Source organism: Callithrix jacchus, chromosome 13 (assembly GCF_049354715.1).
Source record: "Callithrix jacchus isolate 240 chromosome 13, calJac240_pri, whole genome shotgun sequence".
NCBI classification, from domain to species: domain Eukaryota; kingdom Metazoa; phylum Chordata; class Mammalia; order Primates; family Cebidae; genus Callithrix; species Callithrix jacchus.
In genome coordinates this window covers 14137447-14162030 of record NC_133514.1, presented here as the reverse complement: position 1 = coordinate 14162030, position 24584 = coordinate 14137447, and the positions used below count along the sequence as shown (strand labels likewise).

The 24584-nt window shown below is 47.8% G+C and overlaps 1 protein-coding gene across 10 annotated transcripts in view; it reads left to right on the top strand.

Annotated features, from left to right (window-relative positions):
* EPHX2 (epoxide hydrolase 2) overlaps positions 1–24584 on the top strand; it is a 56290-nt gene that overhangs the window by 20977 nt on the left and 10729 nt on the right. For 6 of the 10 annotated variants that reach the window (XR_008475881.2, XM_054243718.2, XM_054243720.2 and 3 more), the window contains 7 exons: positions 951–1046; positions 2160–2238; positions 5639–5673; positions 8087–8113; positions 9577–9662; positions 12379–12490; positions 22842–22913. Coding sequence is in view for 7 of the 10 variants with exons in the window: in XM_054243718.2 (XP_054099693.1) it covers positions 951–1046; positions 2160–2238; positions 5639–5673; positions 8087–8113; positions 9577–9662; positions 12379–12490; positions 22842–22913 (507 nt within the window). In the remaining 3 variants the exon portion in view is untranslated. Of the gene's footprint in view, positions 1–950; positions 1047–2159; positions 2239–5638; positions 5674–8086; positions 8114–9576; positions 9663–12378; positions 12491–12849; positions 13931–22841; positions 22914–24584 lie in introns of those variants that run through there. The other 4 variants (XM_054243719.2, XM_078347183.1, XR_013525491.1 and 1 more) reach the window with 4 other exon arrangements.

Here is a 24584-nt window from a genome sequence, read left to right as displayed (position 1 = left end):
GAGCCCTGGATGCAGCGCCTTTCCTCTGCTTGGGAGACATTGGCCAGGGCTCCGTTGCGCGGCCACACCGACTGTAGGAGTGGGAGGTGCTCTGCAAGTTGCTGACATGTGCCTGGAAGAGGATGGGAACACAGACCTTGTCAAGCCCTCACGGTCTCTGCCACACCCATAGCCCCCCAAAAGACTACAGGTGTGCAAAGCTTGAACAAATTTCATATTTAAGAAGTAAACAGCTCTTAATTAAACACTGATGGTATTGAGACAGCCAGGTGGGAGGGGTCCCCAGAGAAACTCCAAACAGCCTGTGCACTGGAGTGGAGTTCTTGCCCTTTGCAGCAGGGAGAAGCCTGGCCCCTCCTCTTCCTGCGTGGAACCTGGGATTCCAACAGCGAGCCGGAAGTGCACCAGTAGGGAACTCTGGCCTTGCAGAGAGTCCCTATTCCCCACTTTTTCCTTTTCACCTAATAACACCCTGCTCTTTACTCACACTTCAAATTGTCTGCAAGCCTATATTTTCATGACCGTGGGACCAGGACCCCGTCTTGAGCTGAACCAAGGAAAAGTCTTGCAACAGTATTTGGCACGTGACCATGAACATTACGCTCTGCACAATATCAGCCCCCTCTTTAATATACTGAAAACACATCAGAACAGCACCAGAAACTGAGACTATGGGGCCCTGGTAGAGAGGAAGGAGAAGTGCGTTGTTATTTTGGTTTTTTTCCCAACATAATGTCTTTAGAGTTCTTAGGTTATGGTGAGAGCCATCTGTTGTTATTGAGTCGGTTGGCCAGAGCCTCTTCTCAGCCATTTTCCTCTAACACTGGGGCTTTTCACTGAGAAATCCAGGTCATGCGCGATCCAGCAACCGACTGAAATGCTGCTGGCATTCTGCAGATGCTGCGGTGCCTGGTGCTTAGTCACTGCCCCCTCCTCTTTCCCTTCCACAGCCTGGGGTCCATCTGCATTTTGTGGAGCTGGGCTCTGGCCCTGCTGTGTGCCTCTGCCATGGATTTCCTGAGAGCTGGTATTCTTGGAGGTACCAGGTGAGGAAAGCTGGGGAGGGTATACTCCGTCAGGGTGAGGTTGGGGGAGTCTAGATGGTGTGGCCCAACATGGACATCCATGAGGAAGCTGAAACCTGACAGTGGAGCATTGTCTCCAAAGTGTGACCAGGGGCTGGGCACGGTGGCTCATGCCTATAATCCCAGCACATTGGGAGGCCAAGGTAGGCGGATCATGAGGTCAGGAGATCAAGGCCAACATGGTGAAACCTTATCTCTACTAAAAATACAAAAATTAGGCCGGGCGCGGTGGCTCACGCCTGTAATCCCAGCACTTTGGGAGGCCGAGGCGGGTGGATCACAAGGTCAAGAGATCGAGACCATCCTGGTCAACATGGTGGAACCCCGTGTCTACTAAAAATACAAAAAATTAGCTGGGCATGGTGGCGCGCGCCTGTAATCCCAGCTACTCGGGAGGCTGAGGCAGGAGAATTACCTGAACCCAGGAGGCGGAGGTTGCGGTGAGCCGAGATCGCACCATTGCACTCCAGCCTGGGTAACAAGAGTGAAACTCCGTCTCAAAAAAAAAAAAAAAAAAAAAAAAAAAATTAGCTGTGGTGGCACGCATCTGTAATCCCAGCTACTTGGGAGGCAGAGGGAGCAGAATCACTTGAACCTGGGTGACAGAGATTGCAGTGAGCCGAGATCGTACCATTGCACTCCAGCCTGGGCAACAGAGTGAGACTGCATCACACACACAAAAAAATGTGACCAGTTGGGGCAGAAGGTGGCTCCAGACCTCAGGGCTATACTAGGGCATGAAGTACCTTTGTAGATTAGAAAAGGGCAGATTCTTTAAGACGCTCCATGCTCCCTGCTGGGAGGCCTCTGTACTGGGTATGGAGATCTGCAAGAGCTTTGCCAGGGAAGATGCTCTCTTAGATGTGGCATTTCTGCCATGCACAAGCCCTACCACTGTCCACAGAGCCCTATATAAATGGGCTCATTGCAGCCCCATGGTGAAGATACCAGGTAGTACCAGGTGGCTCTTTGGTTTGAGCCATTTACAGGAAGAAGGAGATGGAGGGAAGTAAAGAGGGAGTGTCTGCCTGGGACTGAGGAGGCCACGCTGGAGTGCCCCTGTTTGTTTTCTAGATCCCTGCTCTGGCCCAGGCGGGTTACCGGGTCCTAGCTCTGGACATGAAAGGCTATGGAGAGTCGTCTGCTCCTCACGGTGGGTGCGCTGTCTTGTGTTAGTCCTGCCTTCTACTTGCCTGAGCACTGCACGCCTCGGTGCTTTCCCTGGTCCCAGATCAGAGTAGCCTTCCCCTTAGGGGGTCTGACTTCACCTCTCTCCTCTCCTGCAGTGCCCTGTGTCTCTGCACTTTGGGCTTCAGATGCCCCTGCCTACCCCCAACATTCTGAATGAATACAGCAGCCCCAAAGGCCCAAGCTCCAAGGGATCTCCCACTGGTCATAGGGGGTGGCGGACATAGAATGTACCATTCATCTCCAGAACATTCTTCATCTTGCAAAACTGAAAGGCGGTATTCAGTCCTCAGTTCTTCCTCCCCCCAGCCCCTGGCAACCCCCATTCTACTTTCTGTCTCTATGAATCTGACTCCTCTAAAGACCTCACAGAAATAGAATCATGTAACATTTGTCCTTTTTTGCTTGGCTTCTTTCACTTAGCCTAATGTCCTGAACTTCCTTCCATGTTGTAGACGGCGCCACAATTTCTTTCCTTTTTTTTTTTTTTTTTTTTTTTCCGGAGACTAAGTGTTGCTCTGTTGCCCAGGCTGGAGTGCAATGGCGTGATCTCAGCTCACTGCAACTGCTGCTTCCTGGGTTCAAATGGTTCTCCTGCCTCAACCTCCTGAGTAGCTGGGATTACAGGCGCTCACCAACATGCCCAGCTAATTTTTCTATTTTTAGTGGAGACAAGGTTTCAACATGTTGAACAGGCTGGTCTGCAACTCCTGTCTGAGGTGATCCACCTGCCTCAGCCTCCCAAAGTTCTGGGATTAGAGGCATGAGCGGCCTGGCCAATTTTCTTCCTCTTCAGGGCGGAATACTATTCCATTGCATGGATAGACTACATTCTGCTTCACCGTTTATCCACCAATGGATGCTTCGATGGTCTCCACCTTTTGGCTGCTGTGAACATGGATGTGCAAATAGCTGTCTCTATCCTTGCTTTCAGTTCTTTGGGGTATATACCCGGGAGCAGAATTGCTGGGTCGTATGCTAATTCATAGGCCAGATTTTTAACCCAGTGTCTGTGGATCCCTGTGGGAATCTATCCAGAATGGGCGTCTGATGGCCTGAGAACCTCTGAGACAACATGTAGATTTATGAGCATTTTCCTGGTGGGTAGAGCCTCTTGTTTTTCATCAGTTTCAGAGGGGTCCTCAGTCCTGAACTGTTAAGAACCTTGGGTGTGGAGGCAGGAATGGGAAGCAGCCAGGCGCGAGCAGCAGCCCTGGTCCTCCAGGTGTCAGTGATGCAGCTGGCAGTGAGTGAGCCCAGCAGGGCTGCTCACCCCTTTTCTGGGCTGCTCCCCCATAATCATATCAAGCATGATTGGCTGTGGGGTTTAAAGCCAGCTGATATGGACTGGGACTCTTGGTCACGCAGGGGTCCACTCAGAGGACTGAGCATGTCACAGAGGGGGCGTCTCATGTGGTCAATCCCTGAATATTGTGCTGTTGAATTAGCCTCTGCTGCTGCTTCCTGAATGATGTAAAAGCATGTTACACAAAGAAAAGCCTTTTGTTCAGACAGCTGGGAAAGCCAGCTAAGGGCTTCTGATTTTTAAGTGCAATTATTAAAATGTTTAATTTTCGTTCACATATACCGTAGTCTTCTCTGAATTCCCTAGGCGTAACTTAGTAACATCATTTAACATTCAAACCAGAGCACTCTCAAAAGGGAGACACTATTAAAACCATACAAACTGGGCCGGGTGCAGTGGCTCACGCCTGTAATCCAGGCACTTTGGGAGGCCAAGGTGGGTAGATCACAAGGTTAGGAGTTTGAGACCAGCCTGACCACCATGGTAAAACCCCTTCTCTATTAAAAATACAAAAATTAGCTGGGTGTGGTGGTGGGCACCTGTAATCTCAGCTACTCAGGAGGCTGAAGCAAGAGAATTGCTTGAATCTGGGAGGCAGAGGTGCAGTGAGCCAAGATTGCGCCACTGCACTCCAGCCTGGGCAACAGAGCAAGACTCCATCTCAAAAAAACAAAAAAAAAAAAAGAAAAACAAAACATAAAAACTGGAACCGCCCTGGAGAAAACCTGAAATTTATGATCTTACCCTAACTCTAACTTTGTCTAAGGGAAAATGTAATATAAACTGTTGTTGAAAGAGCATATGTAAAATGAATTTTAAAACCAAGCATAATGATTTAAATATATACATTTCAGATCGCTTATGTCTACCTTTCCTATGATTTGACAATGGATTTTAGGTTGCAAATCATTTTCCCTTAAAATGTTGAAGGTTTGTATTTTAGGTTGCAAATCATTTTCCCTTAAAATGTTGAAGGTTTGTCCACTCTTTTCTAGGTTCCATTGTTACTGTTGAGAAATCTCAGCCATTCTGATTCCTGAGCCTTTCTATGTGGCTGTTGCTTTTCCCTTACTTTGAACACTTTGGGTATCTTTTCTTTATCTGAAATTATATGATGTTGTGCTCTGACCTGGGTCTTTTCTCATCCACTTTGCTGGACACATTTATCTTTCAGTTCTTGGAACTTTCCATGCATGATTTCTTTGATAATCTTTTCTCCTGTTTTCTCTATTTTTATTGTTCTTTTTCTTTTTGCTTTCTGGAATTGCTATTGTTAAAATACCGTTATTGTTAAAATTGCTATTATTGTTGAAATTATACTACCCATTGATTTGGGTACTCATACGACCCGAAGCAATCTACAGACGCAATGCAATCCCTGTCAAAATCCCAATGCCATTTTCCACAAAAATAGACCCAGCAATTCTGCAATTCTTATGGACCCACAAAAGACCGCAAATCGACAAAGCAATCTTGACAAAAAGAATAACGAAGCTGGAGGCAGTTGAAGCACACTTTCTGATTTCAAACTATATTACAAAGCTATAGTATGACACAAACAGTGTGATACAAATATAAAGACAGACCTAGTTCAGTGGATACAGAGCCCAGGAGTCAGTCCACACGTATGTGGTCAGCTGATCTTTGACAAGGGTACCAAGAATAGTGGAGAAAGGACACACTCTTCAAAGAAACAGTGGTGAGGAAAAATGAAAAAGAATGAAATTGGAACTTTATCTTACACCACACACAAAAATCAGCTCAAAATGGATGGAAGACTTAGATGTATGCCCTGAAACTTTACAACTACTAGAAGAAGACAGGGGGAAAGCTTGACGACGGTCTCGGCAATGATTCCGGAGATATGACATCAAAAGCACAGGCAGCAAAAGCAAAAATAAACACCGGGCTCCACCTCAGTCAAATAGTTTCATACGTTCCTGTGGGGTTTTGTTCTTTTTGTTTTTGGTTTTCTTTGCAAAAGGGCCCTTTTGATGTGTTGATATATTTTAAATAACGTGAGTTCAATATAACGTGAGTATTTTGTTTTTAATTGCAGAAATAGAAGAATATTGCATGGAAGTGTTATGTAAGGTAAGAAGGATCTTGGGTAATCTCTGTTTTTTGCTGATATAAACCCGAAGCTGCCCATTCACATTTTAGGAAAGCATCATTTCATAGCCTCTGGTTATAAATTCCTACTGAAAGTTGAACAATATTTCCAAGTGATAGCCAACGTGTATGAAGCATTGACTGTGTCAGGTCTTCCTCTAAGCAATTGACAGAAGAGAAAACTGAGTCATGAGAAGTTAAAGGTAATTGCCCGAGGTCAGCAGCTGGTAGAGCCGGGCTGGAAGCCCACAGTACTGCACTCTCTTGCCTCTCCATCTAGAGCATTGAGAAAGTCACTTTATTTTGGTAAAGATGTGATTGGCCAGACCTAGGCCCGACCTTTGTGGACTGGTGACCAGCACGGATGGAGTTCCTGCTCTAAGACAGGTGTAAGCACCATCCTGTAAGTGCTGGCAGTGGGGGCTGAGGCCAAGATGAGGAGAGACTGGGACCCAAACCTCCACTCAGCTCAAGAGCAAAAGCAAAGGCTGGGGGAGCCCAGGGGAGGAAACCGCCCCCAGTTTGGCTGGGAAACTAGCAGTGCTGCTGGCCACGCTAGGATTATAAAAGCCTCCATCTCTGAGGCACAGCCTGGGAGGACTTTTCCCCCCTCGGGTGTGCCCTCAAGCTACATGTGCTGCTTTGGCATATCAGAATCAATCAGGGGTAAAAGTTCTGTTTCCAGGCAGGGCTGCTCCTCCTTCCTCAGTTTCCCAGTCTTTGCCTCTTGCACTCTGCTGCTCCTGATCCCACCACATATCTCCCTGAAGTCCTATCAAGGTCTCATCAGTGACCCTGGGAGCCCCTATCCTGCTGTTGTCCTCTAACCTGGACCTTGGGATAGTCACCTTGGGTCACTTAGGAGAACTGTTCTCTTTAACAAAGTCCTTTTACCAAAAACAAACAGGATGGTGCTCGTATCCTCCTGTTCCACCTTTGAAAAATCATGAGTACATCCACAGCTAGGTATTTACCCAAGAAAATCGATGTATGTCCACAAAAAAAAAAAAAAACCCCAGATACGAATGTTCACAGCAGCATTAGTCCTAATAGCCAAAAAGTGGAGACAGCCCACATGTCCATCAGCTGACGAATGGATAAAGAAAATGTGGCCCATCCCTACAGTGGGACACTGTTCAGCCGTACAGAGGAATGACGGGCTGGTGCAAGCTTCAGCGGGAATGAACCCTCAAAAGACGATGCTCTGCAAAAGAAGCCAGTTTCTGTGTCAGGACAGTGGGTGGTCGGGCAGGAATGCATTGTCCCGGGGGTAGAACTAGCCTTTCACTGCTCCCCTGCAGCAGCAGCACGTGAGCAAGCTCTACAGGGCAGCTGTCTCCATCCCCCTCCAGGGAGGAGCCCAGGCTTGCTGTCTTACAATGGCGATGGGACAGTGAGGGATAAGTATTGGTGGACACTGAATGACTCACTGTGCATGTTTGGAGTCGGCCTGGGTCCTGAGAGGATGCTGGAATGGGAAGGGTGGTGTCCTGAAGGCTGCTGAGTGATGGACAGCTGCACTGCTCAGCCTGGCTGCCGTGATAAGGGGCCAGAGACCAGGCAGCTTCAACAATAGACATTTATTTTCTCACAGTTCTGGAGGCTGGAAGTCTAAGATCAAGGTGTCAGCAGAGTTGGTTCTCCAGAGAGCTCTCCTGGGCGTGTAGATGCCACCTTCTTCCTGTGTCCTCACATGCTTATCCCTCTGTGCGTGTCTGTGTCCTAATCTCCTGCTCTTCTTTTTGTTTTGTTTTGTTTTGTTTTAATAAGAGACAGGGTCTCCCTGTGTTGCCCAGGCTAGTCTCCAACTTCTGGGTTCAAGGAATTCTTCTCCCTTGGTTTCCCAATGTGCTAGAATTACAGGTGCAAGCCACTGTGCGCAGTCTAATCTCTTTTTTTTTTTTGAGACAGAGTCTCGCTCTGTCACCAGGCTGGAGTGCAATGGCGCGATCTCAGCTCACTGCAACCTCTGCTTTCCGGGTTCAAGCCATTCTCCTGCCTCAGCCTCCAGAATAGCTGGGATTATAGGCACCTGCCACTGAGCCCAGCTAATTTTTGTATTTTTAGTAGAGATGGGGGTTTCACCATCTTGGCCAGGCTGGTCTCAAACTCCTGACCTCATGATCCACCCACCTTGGCCTCCCAAAGGGCTGGGAGGCGTGAGTCACCGCGCCCTAATCTTCTCTTTTTACAGGACTCCAGACACATTGGATTAGGGCCCACCCATATGACCTCATTTTACATTAATCACCTCTTTAAAGGCTGTATCTTCAAAAACAGTCCCATTCTGAGGCCTTGGGGGTTAGGATTTCAACATAGCAGTTTTGGGGAGGACGCAGTTCAGCCCATCATAAAGTGGTGGTGGCTGATTTTGTCTGTGTGTCTTCTTTCTTAGGAGATGGTAACCTTCCTGGATAAGTTGGTAAGTCATTATTTTGAACTGATATCTTTGGAGAATTTCTTTGGGGCCTGAGTAGTTAAAGAAAAGGCATCAGCCTGGAGCAGAGGTACACGTGCAGAGAGGGCACATTTTTGGGGCAGTTAAGGATGGGGTGGGCATGGGCAGGGAAAATCACAAAAACGGCTGGCAAAGAGAACAGGATGGATATGAGCTTGTTTCTTTGTCTTTTAATGAAGGGCCGGTTCCAGGGAGTGCAACCAGGGAAGACAGCCTTGAGTATCAGGTAGAGAAGTTTGGAAAATATCCCATAGGCTAATATTTCCCAACTCTTTAAAGTTTCATCCCTCTGACACTCCTAAAACCTAATGCTTGCATTTGACATTGTTGGGAATGTCAAGATCAATGATAACAAATGAAAGGGAATCAGCAGTGCTGAGCTGAGAATGTGCCTTGGCTGAACACACTTCCACTCCCAAGACTCCATGGTGTAACAGCCTCCCCTTCCCCAAGGGAGGTCACGGGGGCAGAATGGACTGAGGGATCAGCTCAGCCAGGACAGCAGCAGGGGAGGACAGGGGAGGGCTATGGGGCAGTGGGACTTAGGGCCTCTTAATTGGATGTGGGAGCCAGAGAGGATCTAGGCAGCTGACCTCTGGTTTGCCAGCAGGGCACTGTGCCTGACACAGTGGGGAAAACACCATGAGGATATCGGTGTCCCTGCCCTCTGCAGATTCTCAGTTTCACAGGATTAGGTTTGGAACTTTTGGTTGTGATGTGGACAGGGAACAGGGCATGGCCCAGAGTAGCCACCCAGTCCTGATTCTGTACAGCCTTCTGTCTCTAGAATGACTGTGCGGTTGCCACCAGCGAGGTCAGTGTGGAGGGAGGTGTGGGGTGGGCTCTGCCATGTAGGTTTCATTCTGTGATGTTTGCATGATGAAACCTCCTGACACATTTCTGAGAACATGTCCCCCTCCTTAAGTGACACGTGACTATAGCTGCTCCATAAAGAGGAGTTGACGTCATCAGTGCCAGCAACAGAGAGAGATTAAAGATGCTTTTGAACCTTTAACGGTTGTTTAAGGGAGGGGAGCTCCCAAAAAAGTGGAATTGGGGGGGTAGAAGCATAATCATTTGAAAAAAGATGCACATGGGACATGAAGAGGTAAGTTATACTTCTTTTAAGATAGAAGGGAGGGAAAAAAGAAAAGGACAAAACAAAATTTGATTTGAGAGAAGGTAGAAGGGAGAAGGAACCCATGGCCTATGGCCCCGGCCTCCTAAGCAGATGTAAAAGGCCAGCAATTTGTGTTGAGGGTCTTTGGCTGGTGCAGGGAGGAGAAGCTCGAAGGGCGGGCATTTGGAAGCTGCTGTGGGTCAGGAGAAGAGGCCCAGGTGTAAAGGGGCTGGCTGAGGGCTGAGCCTCCCAGCATCCCATTCCAGAAACCTCCCCACGTTTAGCTCCCTTCTTTCTACTTCTCTAGGGCCTCTCTCAAGCAGTGTTCATTGGCCATGACTGGGGAGGCATGCTGGTGTGGTACATGGCTCTCTTCCACCCCGAGAGAGTGAGGTAATGGGGCCTCGGGCAATAAGGATTTTGGGGAGGCTGGGCTTGAACTCCTGTGAGAATTGTTCCTCAGATCTTTAAGCCTACAAAACTTCTCAAAAATAAGTAGGTGATCTGGGAAGGTGATACCTTCCCTCTTTAGTGTCTGGTGACACATTAATAAGAGAGCGTAACTGGGCATGGTGGCTCACACCTGTAATCTCAGCTCTTCGGGAGGCCAAGACGGATGGATCACGAGGTCAGGAGCTTGACCAGCCTGGCCAAGATGGTGAAACCCTATCTCTACTAAAAATAGAAAAATTAGCTGGGCATAGTGATGTGCACTTGTAATCCCAGCTACTGGGGAGGCTGAGGCAGGAGAATCACTTGAACCCAGGAGGTGGAGGTTGCAGTGAGGTGAGATCAAGCCGTTGCACTCCAGCCTGGGCAACAAAAGTGAAATTCCATCTCAAAAACAAAACAAAACAAAACAGGATCTAATGAGCTAATGTGTTAGGAAGCAGCACCTGTTATAATTACAGCCAATGGAACAAATAATTCAGGGCCCGAGTGGCTGGTGGTAATGCACGAGGATCATGGCTGAGCTCGAGGGGTGCAGGGGAGGCAACAGGTGTGTATTCAGTGCTGGACTGAGAATCAGAAAAAGTGGCCTTCCTTTCTGCCCTGATCGGCTGTGGGGCACATCACTTCACTTCTTAGGCCTTGGCTTTCTCAGCAACAAGGTGGTAATGGTAACTCCTGCCTGACTACACACCAGAAAATGCTGTGCAAGTGTGCAGTGAGCCCAGCATGTCATGGTCCCCACCATTTCCTTCATGTCACTCGTTCTTAGACCAGCATTTCACAGCTTGAGAGCTATCAGATGACAGGTTTGGGCCCAGAGACTGCAGTCCCTGGTGGTTTGAGCTGGTGAGCGGCAGTTAAAACCTATCTGACTTCCCATTTCGGCCTCTGGTCTTGGGAAGTTAGAGAAACATCATCCTCAGCTGTGTCTGAATTTCTCTAACTAATCCAGTTATTTTGTATTTGGCTAAGTTTATGAGATTGGAACTATGAGGAAACTTTGTTCTGTTTCACTCTTGGCTCAAATGATAGGATTATATCAAAAACTAAAGAAATGTTTCCTAAAATATTGTTAAAGTTTTCATGCTGTTGTTCTGCTCATCTCGCTAACTTTAAAAATTTTTTAATTTCTTGTGGGTACGTAGTAGACATATTCTAACTTCTCCCTCTCACTTTCTCTGTCCCGTCTCTCATTCAAAATGGAAATAAAAGCTTGGTTCTTAAGAATTGGGTTCACCAAAACATGCATGACATGCTGATTAAAGGGAAGATAACAACAAGCTGTGTTTGCCCCTCAAATTCACCCCCTTTTCTATACCTTCCTTTTTTTTTTGAAACAGAGTCTCACTCTGTTGCCCAGGCTGAAGTGCAGTGGTGTGACCTTGGCTCACTGCAACCTCTGCCTCCTGGGTTCAAGTGATTCTCCTGCCTCAGCCTCCTGAGTAGCTGGGACCACAGGTGTGCACCAATGTGCCTGGCTAATTTTTATACTTTTAGTAGAGGTGGGGCTTCACAACACAGGCCAGGCTGGTCTCGACCTCCTGGCCTCAAGTGATCCAGCTGCCTCTGCCTCCCAAAGTGCTGGGATCACAGGTGTGAGCCACCACCACCAGCTGTCTTTTCTGTTCCTTTTGCTAACATCCTGTTCCCTCTTGGGTGATAATGGAATGGTCTACTGGCTGGATTCCCGGCTTCTGGCCTCTCCATCTATGTCTGTGTGGTCTCTCAGGGCTGGATTAATCTTCCTGATTGCAACTGATCTACCCTCCCCTCTTCTCAGAAGCCCTCATGGTTTTCTTGGCTCTTAGTGCATCAAATTCAGACTCGGGGCCCTTCATGCCTGACCTCCCACTCCTTTCTGTTGTTATTTTCCAACATAGCCCATTCCATGTTTGGCCTCTAGCCACGCAGACTCTGCTCCACTGAACACAGCTGCAAGCTTTGCCCGCTTCTAGAATTTGCTCAGGCTACCTCTTGATGTTCCCCTCGAAGGTCTTGTTGCCCTCCCCAACTCTCCCCACTCTGAAAAGCCAAGTTCAAATGCTCCCTTTCCACAAGGTCCTCCATGATGCCCAGTTCAGAATTCCTTATCTCCTTCCAACCTCCATGCTATCGTGTGCTATTGGCTAATGTCATGGTCGTCTCATAAGAACATTGTGTGTTTTTCTATTCTAATTTATTAAATTATGAGCTCCTTGAGGATAGAAATGACATTTTATTCATTTTACATTTTCTCTCCCCTGATATATACCATAGAATTATGCTCAATCCAGAGGAGACACAATGAGTGAATAAAGTGAGGGAAAAAAATGAATGCATATTTTAAAACTAGAGAGATTTGTGTCTCCATATTCTATTCAGGGTTGCTATAATATATGTAGTTGTTTGTGTGTGTGTGTGTGTGTGTGTGCACGTGCATGCCTGTGTGTCTAAGGCAAGTTGGTGAGAAATACTGCAGTTTAGTGGGAAAAAAACCCACTGGGCTAGGAATAGAAAATCCTGAGTTCTGATCCCATTCTCCCATTCACTGCTAGCGGATGACCTTGTGCATAGAATGTTCCCGCTGTGAGCTTCAGTTTTGAGCTGCAAAGTCCTTTCTGGCTCTTGTAGACTGTCTCCTTACAGGGCCATGTCTTGCTGCCTCTTATTTCTGTAGGGCAGTGGCCAGTTTGAATACTCCCTTCATACCGGCAAATCCCAATGTGCACCCCATGGAGAGTATCAAAGCCATCCCGGTGTTTGATTACCAGCTCTACTTCCAAGAACCGGTAAGTGTGTCACCAAGGGCAACAATGACAGTGTTAATGTTGCCTTTCTCCTTCCTGTCTCCTTCTTGTTTGCTTTATCTCTGTCCCCTTTAATTTTATGTGGCATTAGTCAGAAACGATTTTTACAGATGGGCTCAGGTGAAAGCAGCTGCCATGCCCAGCTGACCCTTCCCAGGCAGTGGCACATTTCCATGTGTGTTTGGGTGGTGAAGGGCTGGGGGATGTCGCATGCTGGGAAGATGGCTTCTTTGGTGTCTCTGCAGTTGCAGAGTTTGGGGGTTTGGTGCTCAGGCAAGAGCCGCCCCTCCTGGTTCTCTGGCTGAGAGGCTGGTGGAATCCCCCTCTCTCATTGGTGACAGCTGAGCTGGTGGGCCCACCTCTCTCATTGGTGACAGCTGAGCTCACGGAATCCACCTCTCTCATTGGTGACAGCTGAGCTGGTGGACGCCACCTCTCTCATTGGTGACAGCTGAGCTTTGTGATTAGGCACCAGGGTCTAAGAGTTCTGCAGCAGACCCCATGTGTGCTCTGAAGAATGTGCAAAGTTTCTAGGTATCAACCCACGTGCCATGAAGATGCCTTTCAGAGGTGCCCCCTGGACATGGCTAATATGTGCATTGGGGCATCCCTGCCACCCTTAACTGCAGTTCACTGAGAGCAGCGTCAGGAGTCCATGTCACCTGATGTGGTGCCCCCCTGCGGCTGCCCTCTTCTGTGGGAGGCACCTGCGGTTGCCTCCATCCACTTTCAGGAATTATCCAGAGAGAATAAAAGGTGTTTCCTGCACACTCCAGAGAGAGGAATGGAAGGAAGTAATTAATCAGGAACGTGAGACTGTCTTCCACATCCCTCTCCCAGCCTCCACCTCTGCTCCTCTTAGGAGGTATCATTTCCGACAAGACCACAACTATCCCCGTTTCGATTCAATGAGAGTCAGTCTTCTCCAACAATGATTTTCACTGATGAGACAGCATCTATGTGAGAGGATCTTTCCGATTCAGGCAATAACTGGACTCATTCACCAAAAGCTTCCAGTGGCATTTCAAGCAATCTAAACCTGTCACATCCCACATCCTATGGGGAGGCCAGGGCCCTGCTGTGCCGTGTCATGTGTGGGAACCCATGGGCTTCCATTGGCCTGAATGAAATCACAGTGTCCTTCATTAGTGTGAGATGGTCTCAATCGCGAGACTGTGGGTATGGTATATGGTGTAGAGGGTGGATTACTTTGCTGGGGCTGCCATACCAAAGGCCTGGCCGCTCAACAGACTGGGCGCTTCAACAACAGAAATTCATTCTCTTACAGTTTTAGAGGCTGCAAGTTCAAGATCAGGGTATTTGTAGAGTGGTTTCTCTTGAGTCCTCTCTCCTTGGCTTGTGGGTAGTCCTCTTCTTGTATCCTCATATGGTATTCAGTTCATTAAAAAAAATTTTTTTTGAGACAGGGTCTCTCTGTGTCACACAGGCTGGAGTGCAGTGGTGTGATCATAGCTCACTGCAGCTTCGACCTCCCCAGGCCCAGATGATCCTCCCACACCAGCCTCCTGAGCACTGAGACTATGGGTGCATGCCACCCCAATTGGCTAATTTTTTTTATAGAGACAGGGTTTCACCATGTCAAGCAGACTGGTTTCAAACTCCTGGGCTCAGGTGATCTGCATGCCTTGGCCTCATAAAGGTCTGGGATTACAGGTGTGAGCTACTACCCCTGGCCGAAAATATTTTTAATTGTGGTCAAATACATGTAACATGAATTGACCATGTTCCCTCGTTGCAAGTGTGCAGTTCTGTGGCATTAAGCACGTGTACACGCTTGTGCAGCCGTCACCACATCCATCTTCAGAACTTCTCCATCTTCCCAACCAAAGCCCATTAAACACTAACTCCTCATCCCCCTCCTCCCAGCCCGGCAGCCACCACTCTGCTTCCTCTCTGCATGATTTTGACTCCTCTAGGAGGCTCATGTAAGTGGAAACATGCAGTGTTTGTCCTTTTGTGAGTAGTTTCTTTCACTTAGCATTGTGCCTTTGAGGTGCCTCCAGTGTAGTAGCGTGGGTCAGAACTGCCTTCCTTTTTCAGGCTGAATACTTTTCCATGGTGTGTATAGACCACATTCTCTTAATCCAGTCATCTGTCAATGGGTTGCAGCTACAACTGTTTCTGAGCACTGATGCCAGGTGGTTCTAATCTTCACAGCAACACTAAGAATCCTCTCCTATCTTCTCAGCCAAGCAAACAGAGGCTCAGAGGGCTTAACCCCAACCGGCCCAAGACCAGGTACATCAGTGGGTCAGGATATTGACCTAGGCTTGTTTGACTTCAAAGCCCATGCCTCCCACTAAGATACCCAGCAGCCAGGTTGGGCTGTTTCCAGCCCCTGGGGCCACTCAGCAGGCACAGAGCTGGGACTGGAGGAGAAACAGGGGTTCCTGCCAGCCTGCCTGGTACCTATTCTCTAAGCAATGAGTAGGCAAAGGCGCTTCCCATCTCTGGCCCTCAGTTTTCTCCTCTGCAAAAGGTTGGTTTTGGCTGGTTTTCAAACAGGTAATACCTTCAAACTTACGCTGACTCCAGGTCGGTAAATAAAGCCAATAGCATAGAGAACAGCTCTTTGAAGCGCAGTGGGTGCTGGGAGCTCCTCCTTCCCGCTGGCTCCTAACCCGCTCCCTCCCTGGCTGGGAGGAAGCATTTCTGGCATCTCCTGCTTCTCCATAGGAGCACTGAGGCTGTTCTAGACCCATGCAGCCAAAGGAAGACGACTCCTGTGCTGTGGGTGTAGCTGTCTCCCCAACTTATTTTTTGTATTATTTTTTTGAGACAGAGTCTCACTGTATTGCCGAGGCTGGAGTGCAGTGGCACGATTTCGGCTCATTGCAACCTCCATCTCCTGGGTTCAAGTGCTTCTCTTGCCTCAGCCTCCCAAGTAGCTGGGATTATAGGTACCCACCACCATGCCTGGCTAATTTTTGTATTTTTAATAGAGATGGGTTTTCACCATGTTGGCCAGTCTGGTCTTGAGCTCCTGACCTCAGATGATCCACCCTCCTTGGCTTCCCAAAGTGCTGAGATGACAGGCGTGAGCCACCATGCCCAGCCCCATCTTCCCAACTTGAGGCTCATCTCTGCTGAGCACTGGAGGGTGAGCCTTAGATAAACTCCAAGTTTAGAGTCAGCTCCCATATAGCTCTTTGAGCCTTTAGCCAATGTGTTGAATCTTGGCCTGGGAACCTGCCAAGTCTGCTGGAAACAAACAAGGCTGGTTTTTCTTTGCTCCTCAGAGAAGAGGTGACATTTTTTCATGGGTATAATGAGAAAGCATGAAGAGCAGGCAGCTCTGGCAGCGAAGGCCAGTGGAATCGGTTGGGTCATTTCAGCTGAGCTGTTCCATGTTTTAATTCTGAGGATTCCCAAAGTACTCGCTTGGACTGGGGGATACAGCCCCTTAGCACCCCCATACCAGAACGTGCATAGGATATCCTAGGAACCCTCCCCTCTCCCACTTCGTGACACTGGTCCTCTTTACTTGTCCTAAAGCTGCACATGTGTATTTTTATTTCTTTGAGGAAGACTGGGTGGCAGACACCTGTGTGTGTGTGTCTGGAACCATATAGCAAGCTAGAGGCAGATTTCAGGCATCAAAATGCCCTTTTGGGCTGGGCATGGTGACTCACATCTGTAATCTCAGCAGGCGGGCCAGTCATCTGATACCAGGAGTTCAAGACCAGTGTGGCCAACATGGTAAAACCCTGTCTCTACTAAAAATACAAAAGTTAGCTAGGCGTGGTGGTACATGCCTGTAACCCCAGCTGCTCAGGAGGCTGAGGCAAGAGAATCTCTTGAACCTGAGAGGTGGAGGTTGAAGTGAGCTGAGTTTGTGCCACTGCACTCCAGTCTGAGAAAAAAAAAAGGAAAAAAATAAAATCCCTTTTGTTTGAGTATTTAACCAGATGAGAAACTAGGGATCCAAGAGAAAATGTGGGAAAAGAAAAATTATAGGCAGAAAGCTTTCCCTGGCTGAAAATCATCCACAAATGATTTTCTTTTCCCTCAAAACATTGAGTCTCTCTCTCTCTTTATTATTATTATTTTTCCCTGTGTTGCCCAGGCTGGTCTCCAAGTCCTAGCATCAAGTAGTCCCCCACCTCAGCCTCCCAAACTGCTGGGAGTGAGCCACCTTGCCAGCCTAAATGTTGGGTCTTTCTTAATCTCTACAACATAATTCAGGCCATGGGGACAGCTGGTGAGTAGAGTTTATGTTTTAGGCTTTTTAAAAATTATGAAGTAATTCATACTTGCTATTTTAAAAAGGTCCTGAGCACACACATATACATAATTTTTAATGTAAATGAATCACGCCGCTTTTTCATTTAATTCATATTGCACTGATTTTTTGTCAGCACATACAGATTTATCTCACACTTTTTAATGGCTGCATGGGCTTTTGTAACTGGTGAACCAGGAATTATTTAATCCTGTGTTGATGGACATTATTTTGATTGTTTTTCACAGCTGAATAATACAGTTTAAAAGAGGAGTTTGTTTGTTTTGAAAAGGAGTTTTGCTCTCGTTGCCCAGGGTGGAGTGCAGTGGCACAATCTCAGCTCACTGCAACCTCTACTTCCTGGGTTCAACCAAATTCTCCAGCCTCAGCCTCCTGAGTAGCTGGGACTACAGGCACTCACCACCACATCTGGCTAATTTTTGTAATTTTAGTAGGGATGGAGTTTCACTATGTCGATCCGACTGGTCCCAAACTCCTGACCTCATGATCCACCCACCTTGGCCTTCCAAAGCACTGGGATTACAGGCGTGAACCACCCCATCCAGCCTGGCAGAGTTATTTTCAATGTTTTAAATTGTCGATGTTATGGTATGTTGTGGTAAAAAAGAACCAAATACAGAGGGGTTTGGAGTCTGGTGTTCTCATTTATAACCTGCCTGACCTTCAACGAAGCACTTCCGGCCCCCTACCTGAGCATCTGCTCTGTAACAAGGGCTGCCCAGCTCAGTGCTGTTGTGGACAGAAAGACTGGCACTGTCAGCATATGGCAGGTGGCCCCCAGCACCCTAGGTCCCTGTAGAGTTCCCCAAGTCTTTCCTCTCCACATCTCTCATCTGACCAGCCACACCGCAGAGTCAAAGGTCAGCAGTTTGTGCTCTGCCCAGATTCCAGATGCTTCTAGCCACTGGCGTTTTTGACTTCACGGACAACCACCCCACCGTTTTCTCCCGGCCTGTCTTAGAGAATTCCAGGGGAATTGGAGTCATTCTTGTCACGGTAGACCGAGCATGAAACAGAGTTGCTGGCTCAGCCTGCTGATCAGCAGAGGCGTCCTCTGGCATTAACTGTAAAGGGCGGGAGGGCTCATTGGGGGCTTCGTGGATGCTGCAACTTGGCTTCAACAGCTGTCTCCACTCTCAGCCACGAAACAATAGCCACAATAAGTGCAGCCTCTCAGCGACTTGTTCTCCACTTTGGAAAGGACACAAGAGAAGATGGAGGAGAAATTCCTGGAATGGTGGAAGGGCGCTCTCTCTGTGAGGAGGGCTGAGCATGGGAGGTAGTGCTGTGCCCCCCACACCAATATGGGGGCGCCTCCCTGGCAAATGAGGTGACAGAGTGCTGCCCCCACAGAGTGGCAAGTCTAGACAAAACTCCATCCTCTTCGTGGCGCCATGCCTTTCTAGGGCCCCTCTGACAGTGAGTGGAATATGCACATGGGAAGACAACTGGGGGGATGAGGGAAGTTCAGGGCACCTTGGGATCCTGGGACCCTCCAGACCCCCACCTGCAGTTGGCACACCTGCTGCCTGCTGCTCCTGGGGAGGGTGCTGGCCCCCGCTGAGCCCAGGGTGATTAAGACCCTGCACCTTTCCCTCTTCACCCTCTCCCCTCAGCCCCACATCAGGATACTGCCTGGAGACATGCTTTAGTGTAAGCTGGGGGTCAGAAATAGGAGATCACATTTGTCCTCTGCTTTTGCACTTAGCTGAGATCTTCTGACCCTCTTTAATCTGCAAAAGGTAACACTGTATCTTTAAATTCTACAGACCAATGACAAATTTCCTGCTGCCCTGGATTGGGGCCCCTCCTTTTGTGTTTCTGCTCCCAGGGCTGCTGGGTGACTTAACCCACAGAAGTGAATTCTCTACAGTTCTCGAGGCTGAATGTCCAAAATCAGGGTCTCAGCAGGGTTGGTCCCTTCTGGGGGAGGTCCAAGAGAGAATCCGTCCCATGCCGTCTCCCAGCCTCTGGCACTTGCTGGCAATCCCTCGGCTTGTCGACGCATCACTCCTGTCCTGCCTCCATCTTCCTGTGGCATCCTCCCCTCTGTGTCTCTGTATGTCTCAGTTTCCCTCTTGCTCTCATAAGGACACAGGTCATTAGATCTAGGGCCCACTCTAAAGCCAGATGATATCATTTAAAGAGCCCTAATTATATATTAATTTAAAATGGTTAAAAATCAGCCAGGTGCAGTGGCTCATGCCTGTAATCCCAGCACTTTGGGAGGCCAAGGTGGGAGGACCACTTGGCCAGGAGTTTGAGACCAGCCTGGGCAACATAGCAAGGCCCCATGTCTACAAAAATTTTTTAAAAGTTAGCCAGACTTGGTGGTGGACACATGTAATCCCAGCTCCTCAGAAGACTGAAGCAAGAGGATCACTTGAGTCCAGGAGTTTGAGGTTGCAGTAAGCCATGACTGCACTACTGCACTCCAGCTGGGCAACACAGCAAGACCCTGTCTCTAAAAAAAATGATGGTGATAATGATAATAATTAATATTTATTGACATGCCTCCTGCATGTCAAGCATTATAAGACATGGGCATTGTCTCATTTACAAAATCCCCATTTTACAGATGAGGAAACTGAGGCTCCTGGGAAAGAAGTTCCCCAGCTAGTAACTCCTAGTACTTGGGCCTGAAACTGTGTTTATTGGACTCTAAATCCACCCTTTAAATTCTGTGCATAGGAACACAAAAGGAGGAGCCCTTGTCCAGGGCAGACAGGAAATTTGTCATTGTCTGTAGGATTTAGAGTGTTACCTTTTGTATATTAAAGAGAGTCAGAATGTCTCAGCTAAGCACATAAGTGGAGGACAAAGGCTGTCCTGTTATCTTCTCTCCTTTCTGGCCCCCAGCATCATTCTGTTCTTTCTGTTGCTCTGCTGCACTTTTATGTGAGTGAGCAGGTTTGTTTACCTTTTCTCTTTCTGATTTTTTAAAAGAGGTTCTCACTCTGTTGCCCAGGTTGGAGTGCAGTGGCACAATTATAGCTCACTGTATTCTCGACCTCCTGGACTCAAGCAGTCCTCCTGCCTCAGTCTCCCTAGTAGCTGGGACTACAGGCACACACCACCATGCCCAGCTAATTAAAAAAAAATTTTTTTAGAGACAGGGTCTCTATGTTGCTCAGGCGTGTCTTGAACTCCTGGCCTCAAGCAGTCCTCCTGCCTGGACCTCCCAAAGTGCTGGCATTACAGGCTTGTGCCACCACACCTGGCCTCTCTTTGATTTTCTTTACAGACCTTTTTGACATGATTTGCTCTTTTAAGGGTCATTTGAGGCAAAGCCTTGTCCAGGTTTCTGCAGGTCCTTCCAAACACTGAAATGTGCCCCTGAGCTCATGAACAGCAGCTGTTTCTGGGATGAGGACTACTCTCAGTAAATAAGAATGATGACCGACAGCCACACACTCAGAGCTGACCAGGACTTCCATCCATCACTTAAATGTGCTTCTTCTCGTGGCTATTTCTTGCTGTGGCATTCATCATCGTGTTGCAGAAGGCCACCATTGACATCATTGTAATTGAATCTTATAAAACAGAGGGAACTGTCACTAACAGGCAGACATGGCTTTCATCAGAAACTCTCCACCCCCAGATCCAGCACTGCCAGATGAGCAGTGTCTCCGTTCCTTCTGTGCTGCCACAGCACAGATCCAGAGCTTTCGTGACAAGTGATGAGCAGAAGAAAAAAGAGTAACATCTTGCCGGGTGTGCTGGCTCATGCTTATAATGCCAGCACTTTGGGAGGCCGAGGCAGGTGGATCACTTGAGGTCGGAAGTTTGAGACCAGCCTGACCAACAAAGCGAAACCCTGTCTCTACTAAAAATATAAAAATTAGCTGGGCATGGTGGTGAGCACCTGTAATCCCAGCTACTGGGGAGGCTGAGGCAGGAGAATCACTTGAACCCAGGAGGCAGAGGTTACAGTGAGCCAAGATGGCACCACTGCTCTCCAGCCAGGACAACAGAACAGACTCCATCTCAAAAAAAAAAATAATAACCTCTCAAAACGTGCGAGCACTGAGGACTGCAGGTCACTGGAACCAATGCTTTATGAATGTGGCTTTACGATCTTCCTCTCTGACAGTATCTTAAGGGCAGCTGCACATGCTGCTGAGAACACGATGAGTCCCTGTCAATAAGAAGGTCCCAGGAGAGCACACTTAAGGCTCTGTGGGATCCAAGAAAAGCAGAGTTACCCCTTTGTTGTGGGAAAGGTGGAACCTCATGGAGAAGGCAGTGTTTGGGTCCAGTGTTGAAGGCCGAACTGATAGAAGTCGACGCTCTTGGTGAAAGTCACAATGTGTTAAACCAGGGAGGCCAGGAAGTAGGTAGCCTGCCCAGAAAACATCCTGCAGACTAGTTGAGCTGTGTGCAGGTGGGTGGTTAGAAGGAAGGAGAGGAGAGCCAGTTGGCATAGCCGCACCTAACTCAGTTCCGTCCCGTAGCGCCAGTCCCTCCGCAGCAGCTGTACTGCAGAAAGATTTTTTTTTTTTTTTTGAGATGGAGTTTTGCTCTTTTTACCCAGACTGGAGTGCAATGGCAAGGTCTCGGCTCACTGCAGCCTTTGCCTCCCAGGTTCAAGTGATTCTTCTGCCTCAGCCTCCAAGTAGCTGAGATTACAGGCATGCACCACCACACCCAAATAATTTTGTATTTTTGGTAGAGACAGGGTTTCACTGCGTTGGCCAGGCCAGTCTCGAACTCCTGACTTCACGTGATCCACCCACAGCAGCCTCCCAAAGTGCTGGGATTACAGCATGAGCCACCTCGCCGGGCCAAGAATTTTATTACTTCTGAGTGGTTGCCCCTAGTGGATCTCTGCCTCAGGGACAGCTGTTTTCTCCTAAGCTACATCTGGAACAGCTTTCAGATCCAGGGCCTTTCAACTTCTGGAAAAGACAGAAGTCGAATTAAATTAAAATTGAATTAAAATTGTCCTGGTATGCTCCAGAAAGCCATGAACCAGGCTACACCCTCCAGGAGAGTAGGATCCGTGGATGGATCTGTCTCCACCTTCCAGCCATGCCCCTGTTCTTGGTGTCTGCTTTGCTGAAGAGCTTCTCGAGGGGATTGGGGTAGGAAGGAGAGGGGAAGACTTCACACCCTGAGCCTCCAATAGGAATCTCCTCCCCAGCCCTCAGCACATGACATTCAGTGACCTGGACACTTCACTTTAGACCTCATCCAAACCCCTCCTCCACCCTCGGGTCCATTAGGAAGGTTCTGGAGCCTGTTTTGTACATCGGCATCTCTTGGTCCAGTTTGCCAGAGAAGGAGCTCAGTGTTTGTGGAGCTGCTGAAGCAAGTTCAAGTCAGAGAATTCCCACCATGTATGAACCAGAGACCTGGGAATAGCCAGAGACCTTTGTGTACACTGGTCAATTCAATGCCATACAACTCCCAAGAACTGGAAGGACCTGGTCATTTATCCCAGGAAGGCTCTACGTCCCAGCTGTTTACCAGTGAAAACCGTGCTGCTCTGTCCGTGGAATATAACCATTGGCAACCTGATGGTCTGTAACGACCCAAATTAAAGGAGCTGGTTTTGAAGTTTCTAAATTCTTTCAGTTTCTTTGTAAAGACGGGGTCTCACTGTGTTGCCCAGGCTGGTCTTAAACTCCTGGCCTCAATATAGCCAACTTTATTAGACTGAATGGAAGAGCATTCGGCTTATAGGTTTTGGCTTTTCCGCTTGGTTTTTCAATCCTTGGACCCCCTCTCTTCTTACTACCAGTCAGCCTCCAACCTGTTCCTCTACCAGCCCCCTCCCAATTCCTTTCAAAAGATTAGTATAAGTAATACCTTCTCATTTGGAAAACACAAAGAAAGCGGCATCTGTAAACCAGCCTCCCATGGGGAACCACAGTTAGCATCTTGTATTTTATGTTAACCTTTTAAAAAATGTGTTTTATGATGAAAATTCAAATGAATGCAACTCTGATGAGGCTTGGGCTGGATGGGGCAGAGGCAGGGGGCTTCTTGCTTTCAGTCAGATGAAGGAGGGGTACAGTTTCCACCATTTCGAGGGGGCCCTTCATTTTGCTTTCTTGATTGTTTCAGGGAGTGGCTGAGGCTGAACTGGAACAGAACCTGAGTCGGACTTTCAAACTCTTCTTCAGAGCGAGCAATGAGGTGAGGGGTGGGGAATGGGGGCGTAAGAGCAGGGGGGCAGCTGTAAACAAAGTGGGGTACCCGGTGTGTGGCAGGGACCAGGAGTAGCAATCTGGCCATCTTTTCTTTCACTTCTGTAGTCAGAGTGATTGAGGTCCCCTTACTGGTCTGTCCTTAATGGGAAAATTTATATCTCACTAACACACAAGGTCAGAGAATGATTATAATAATGATGGCTTTGAAATCATGCCACTACCTTACCATTTTAACATGTATAATTAGCTTACCCAAGTCCAAAACTAATGGATGTCCCCATCCCTCTTCTTGAAGAAGCAGAGGAGTTTAGGACCTTTACCTCTGTAACCTGCACACCCTCCTGTCTTCTGTGTTAGGAGTCATCATCGCTGTTGTTGTTTTATGTACAGTGAGTGCCTGATCAGACTGTTCCATATTTTCCACTTTCTTTACTGATCACTTCTTGCATGTCACTCATTTGCATTGAGTTCAGTTTCTTTCTTCCTGAAGCACCTCCTTTAGTAGTTCTCTCAATAAGAGCCTTTTGGTGGTAAATTCATATTTGGTGCCTGAAGACATCTTAATTTTACTGTTAATCTTGAAGAATCATGTATCTGAGTGTCGAATTCTAGGTTATTTGATTTTAGAAACTTCTGTCGTTGCTTGTGAGTCAGCCTAAGGTCTGACTTTCTGTATCTTAATTGTCTTTAGGCGATTAAGAAAAATTAATTGTCCTGGGCACTGCAGTGTCTGATCTGCAGTTGACCCCATCTTTGAACTTTTAATTTCAATAAATAGTTTTTTAATTTGTGACAGTTTTATGTGGTTCTTTTTCAAATCATTCTGATCTGCTTTGATAGAGTCTTATTGTATTCTTAATTTTCAGTTCCTTTTGTGTCTTCAATCGTTTTAAGCATATTCATTTCTAATTCTCTTTTTTTTTCCTCTCCCTCTCCCTCTTCCAAGCTCTATTATTTGATATTTTTGGAGAGTCTTATTTTGCTCTTTGCTGCCTCTTGCTGTGGGGCTTTGTTGTGTGAGTGTGGGTTTTGTAATTTTGGTTTATAAGCCCATCTTCAGCAGCACGTAATCTGTACCAGTCTGCTTCATTGGGCTGGAGGAGATGACCCCACGGGTGGTTAAGGATGTCTTCTGCCAGGCACCTGGTGGCATCACCAGCCGAGGCTCACTTTGTTGTGATTGTTGTTGTTGTTCTTGTTTACTTCACACTTTGGGGGTTTCCAGATCATGCAGAGAATGCAAACAAATCCAAGCACTTGGGAAGGCGGGAGTATAGCTGTGAATTCCCAAGGGGGTGTCTTCTGGTCTCCTCTTAGTACCAGGCTGAAACAGGGGAACTCCGTTAACATCTTTATCATGATGAGGGCATTTTTTTCTAATCATTTTGTTCGTTGAGGGCATAGCACTCCCAGACCCCAGATTTACTGGATTTACCATGGAGGGGCATAGAATATCACATCTCCAACATCCCATCATAGGCCTAGGGTCTCTTTTCTTGTTCCCAGTGGGGGTAAACCCAGGTCTTCACATTACCAAGGTCTGCAAGGGCCCTGGGGCAGCCTCGGCCCAGAGCTTTGGTTGTGAGCTCCCTCTTTACTTGATTCCTGGGAGGGGTCCCTGGCTCTCTTGGGAGTTCCACATGTTTGTTACAGTCTG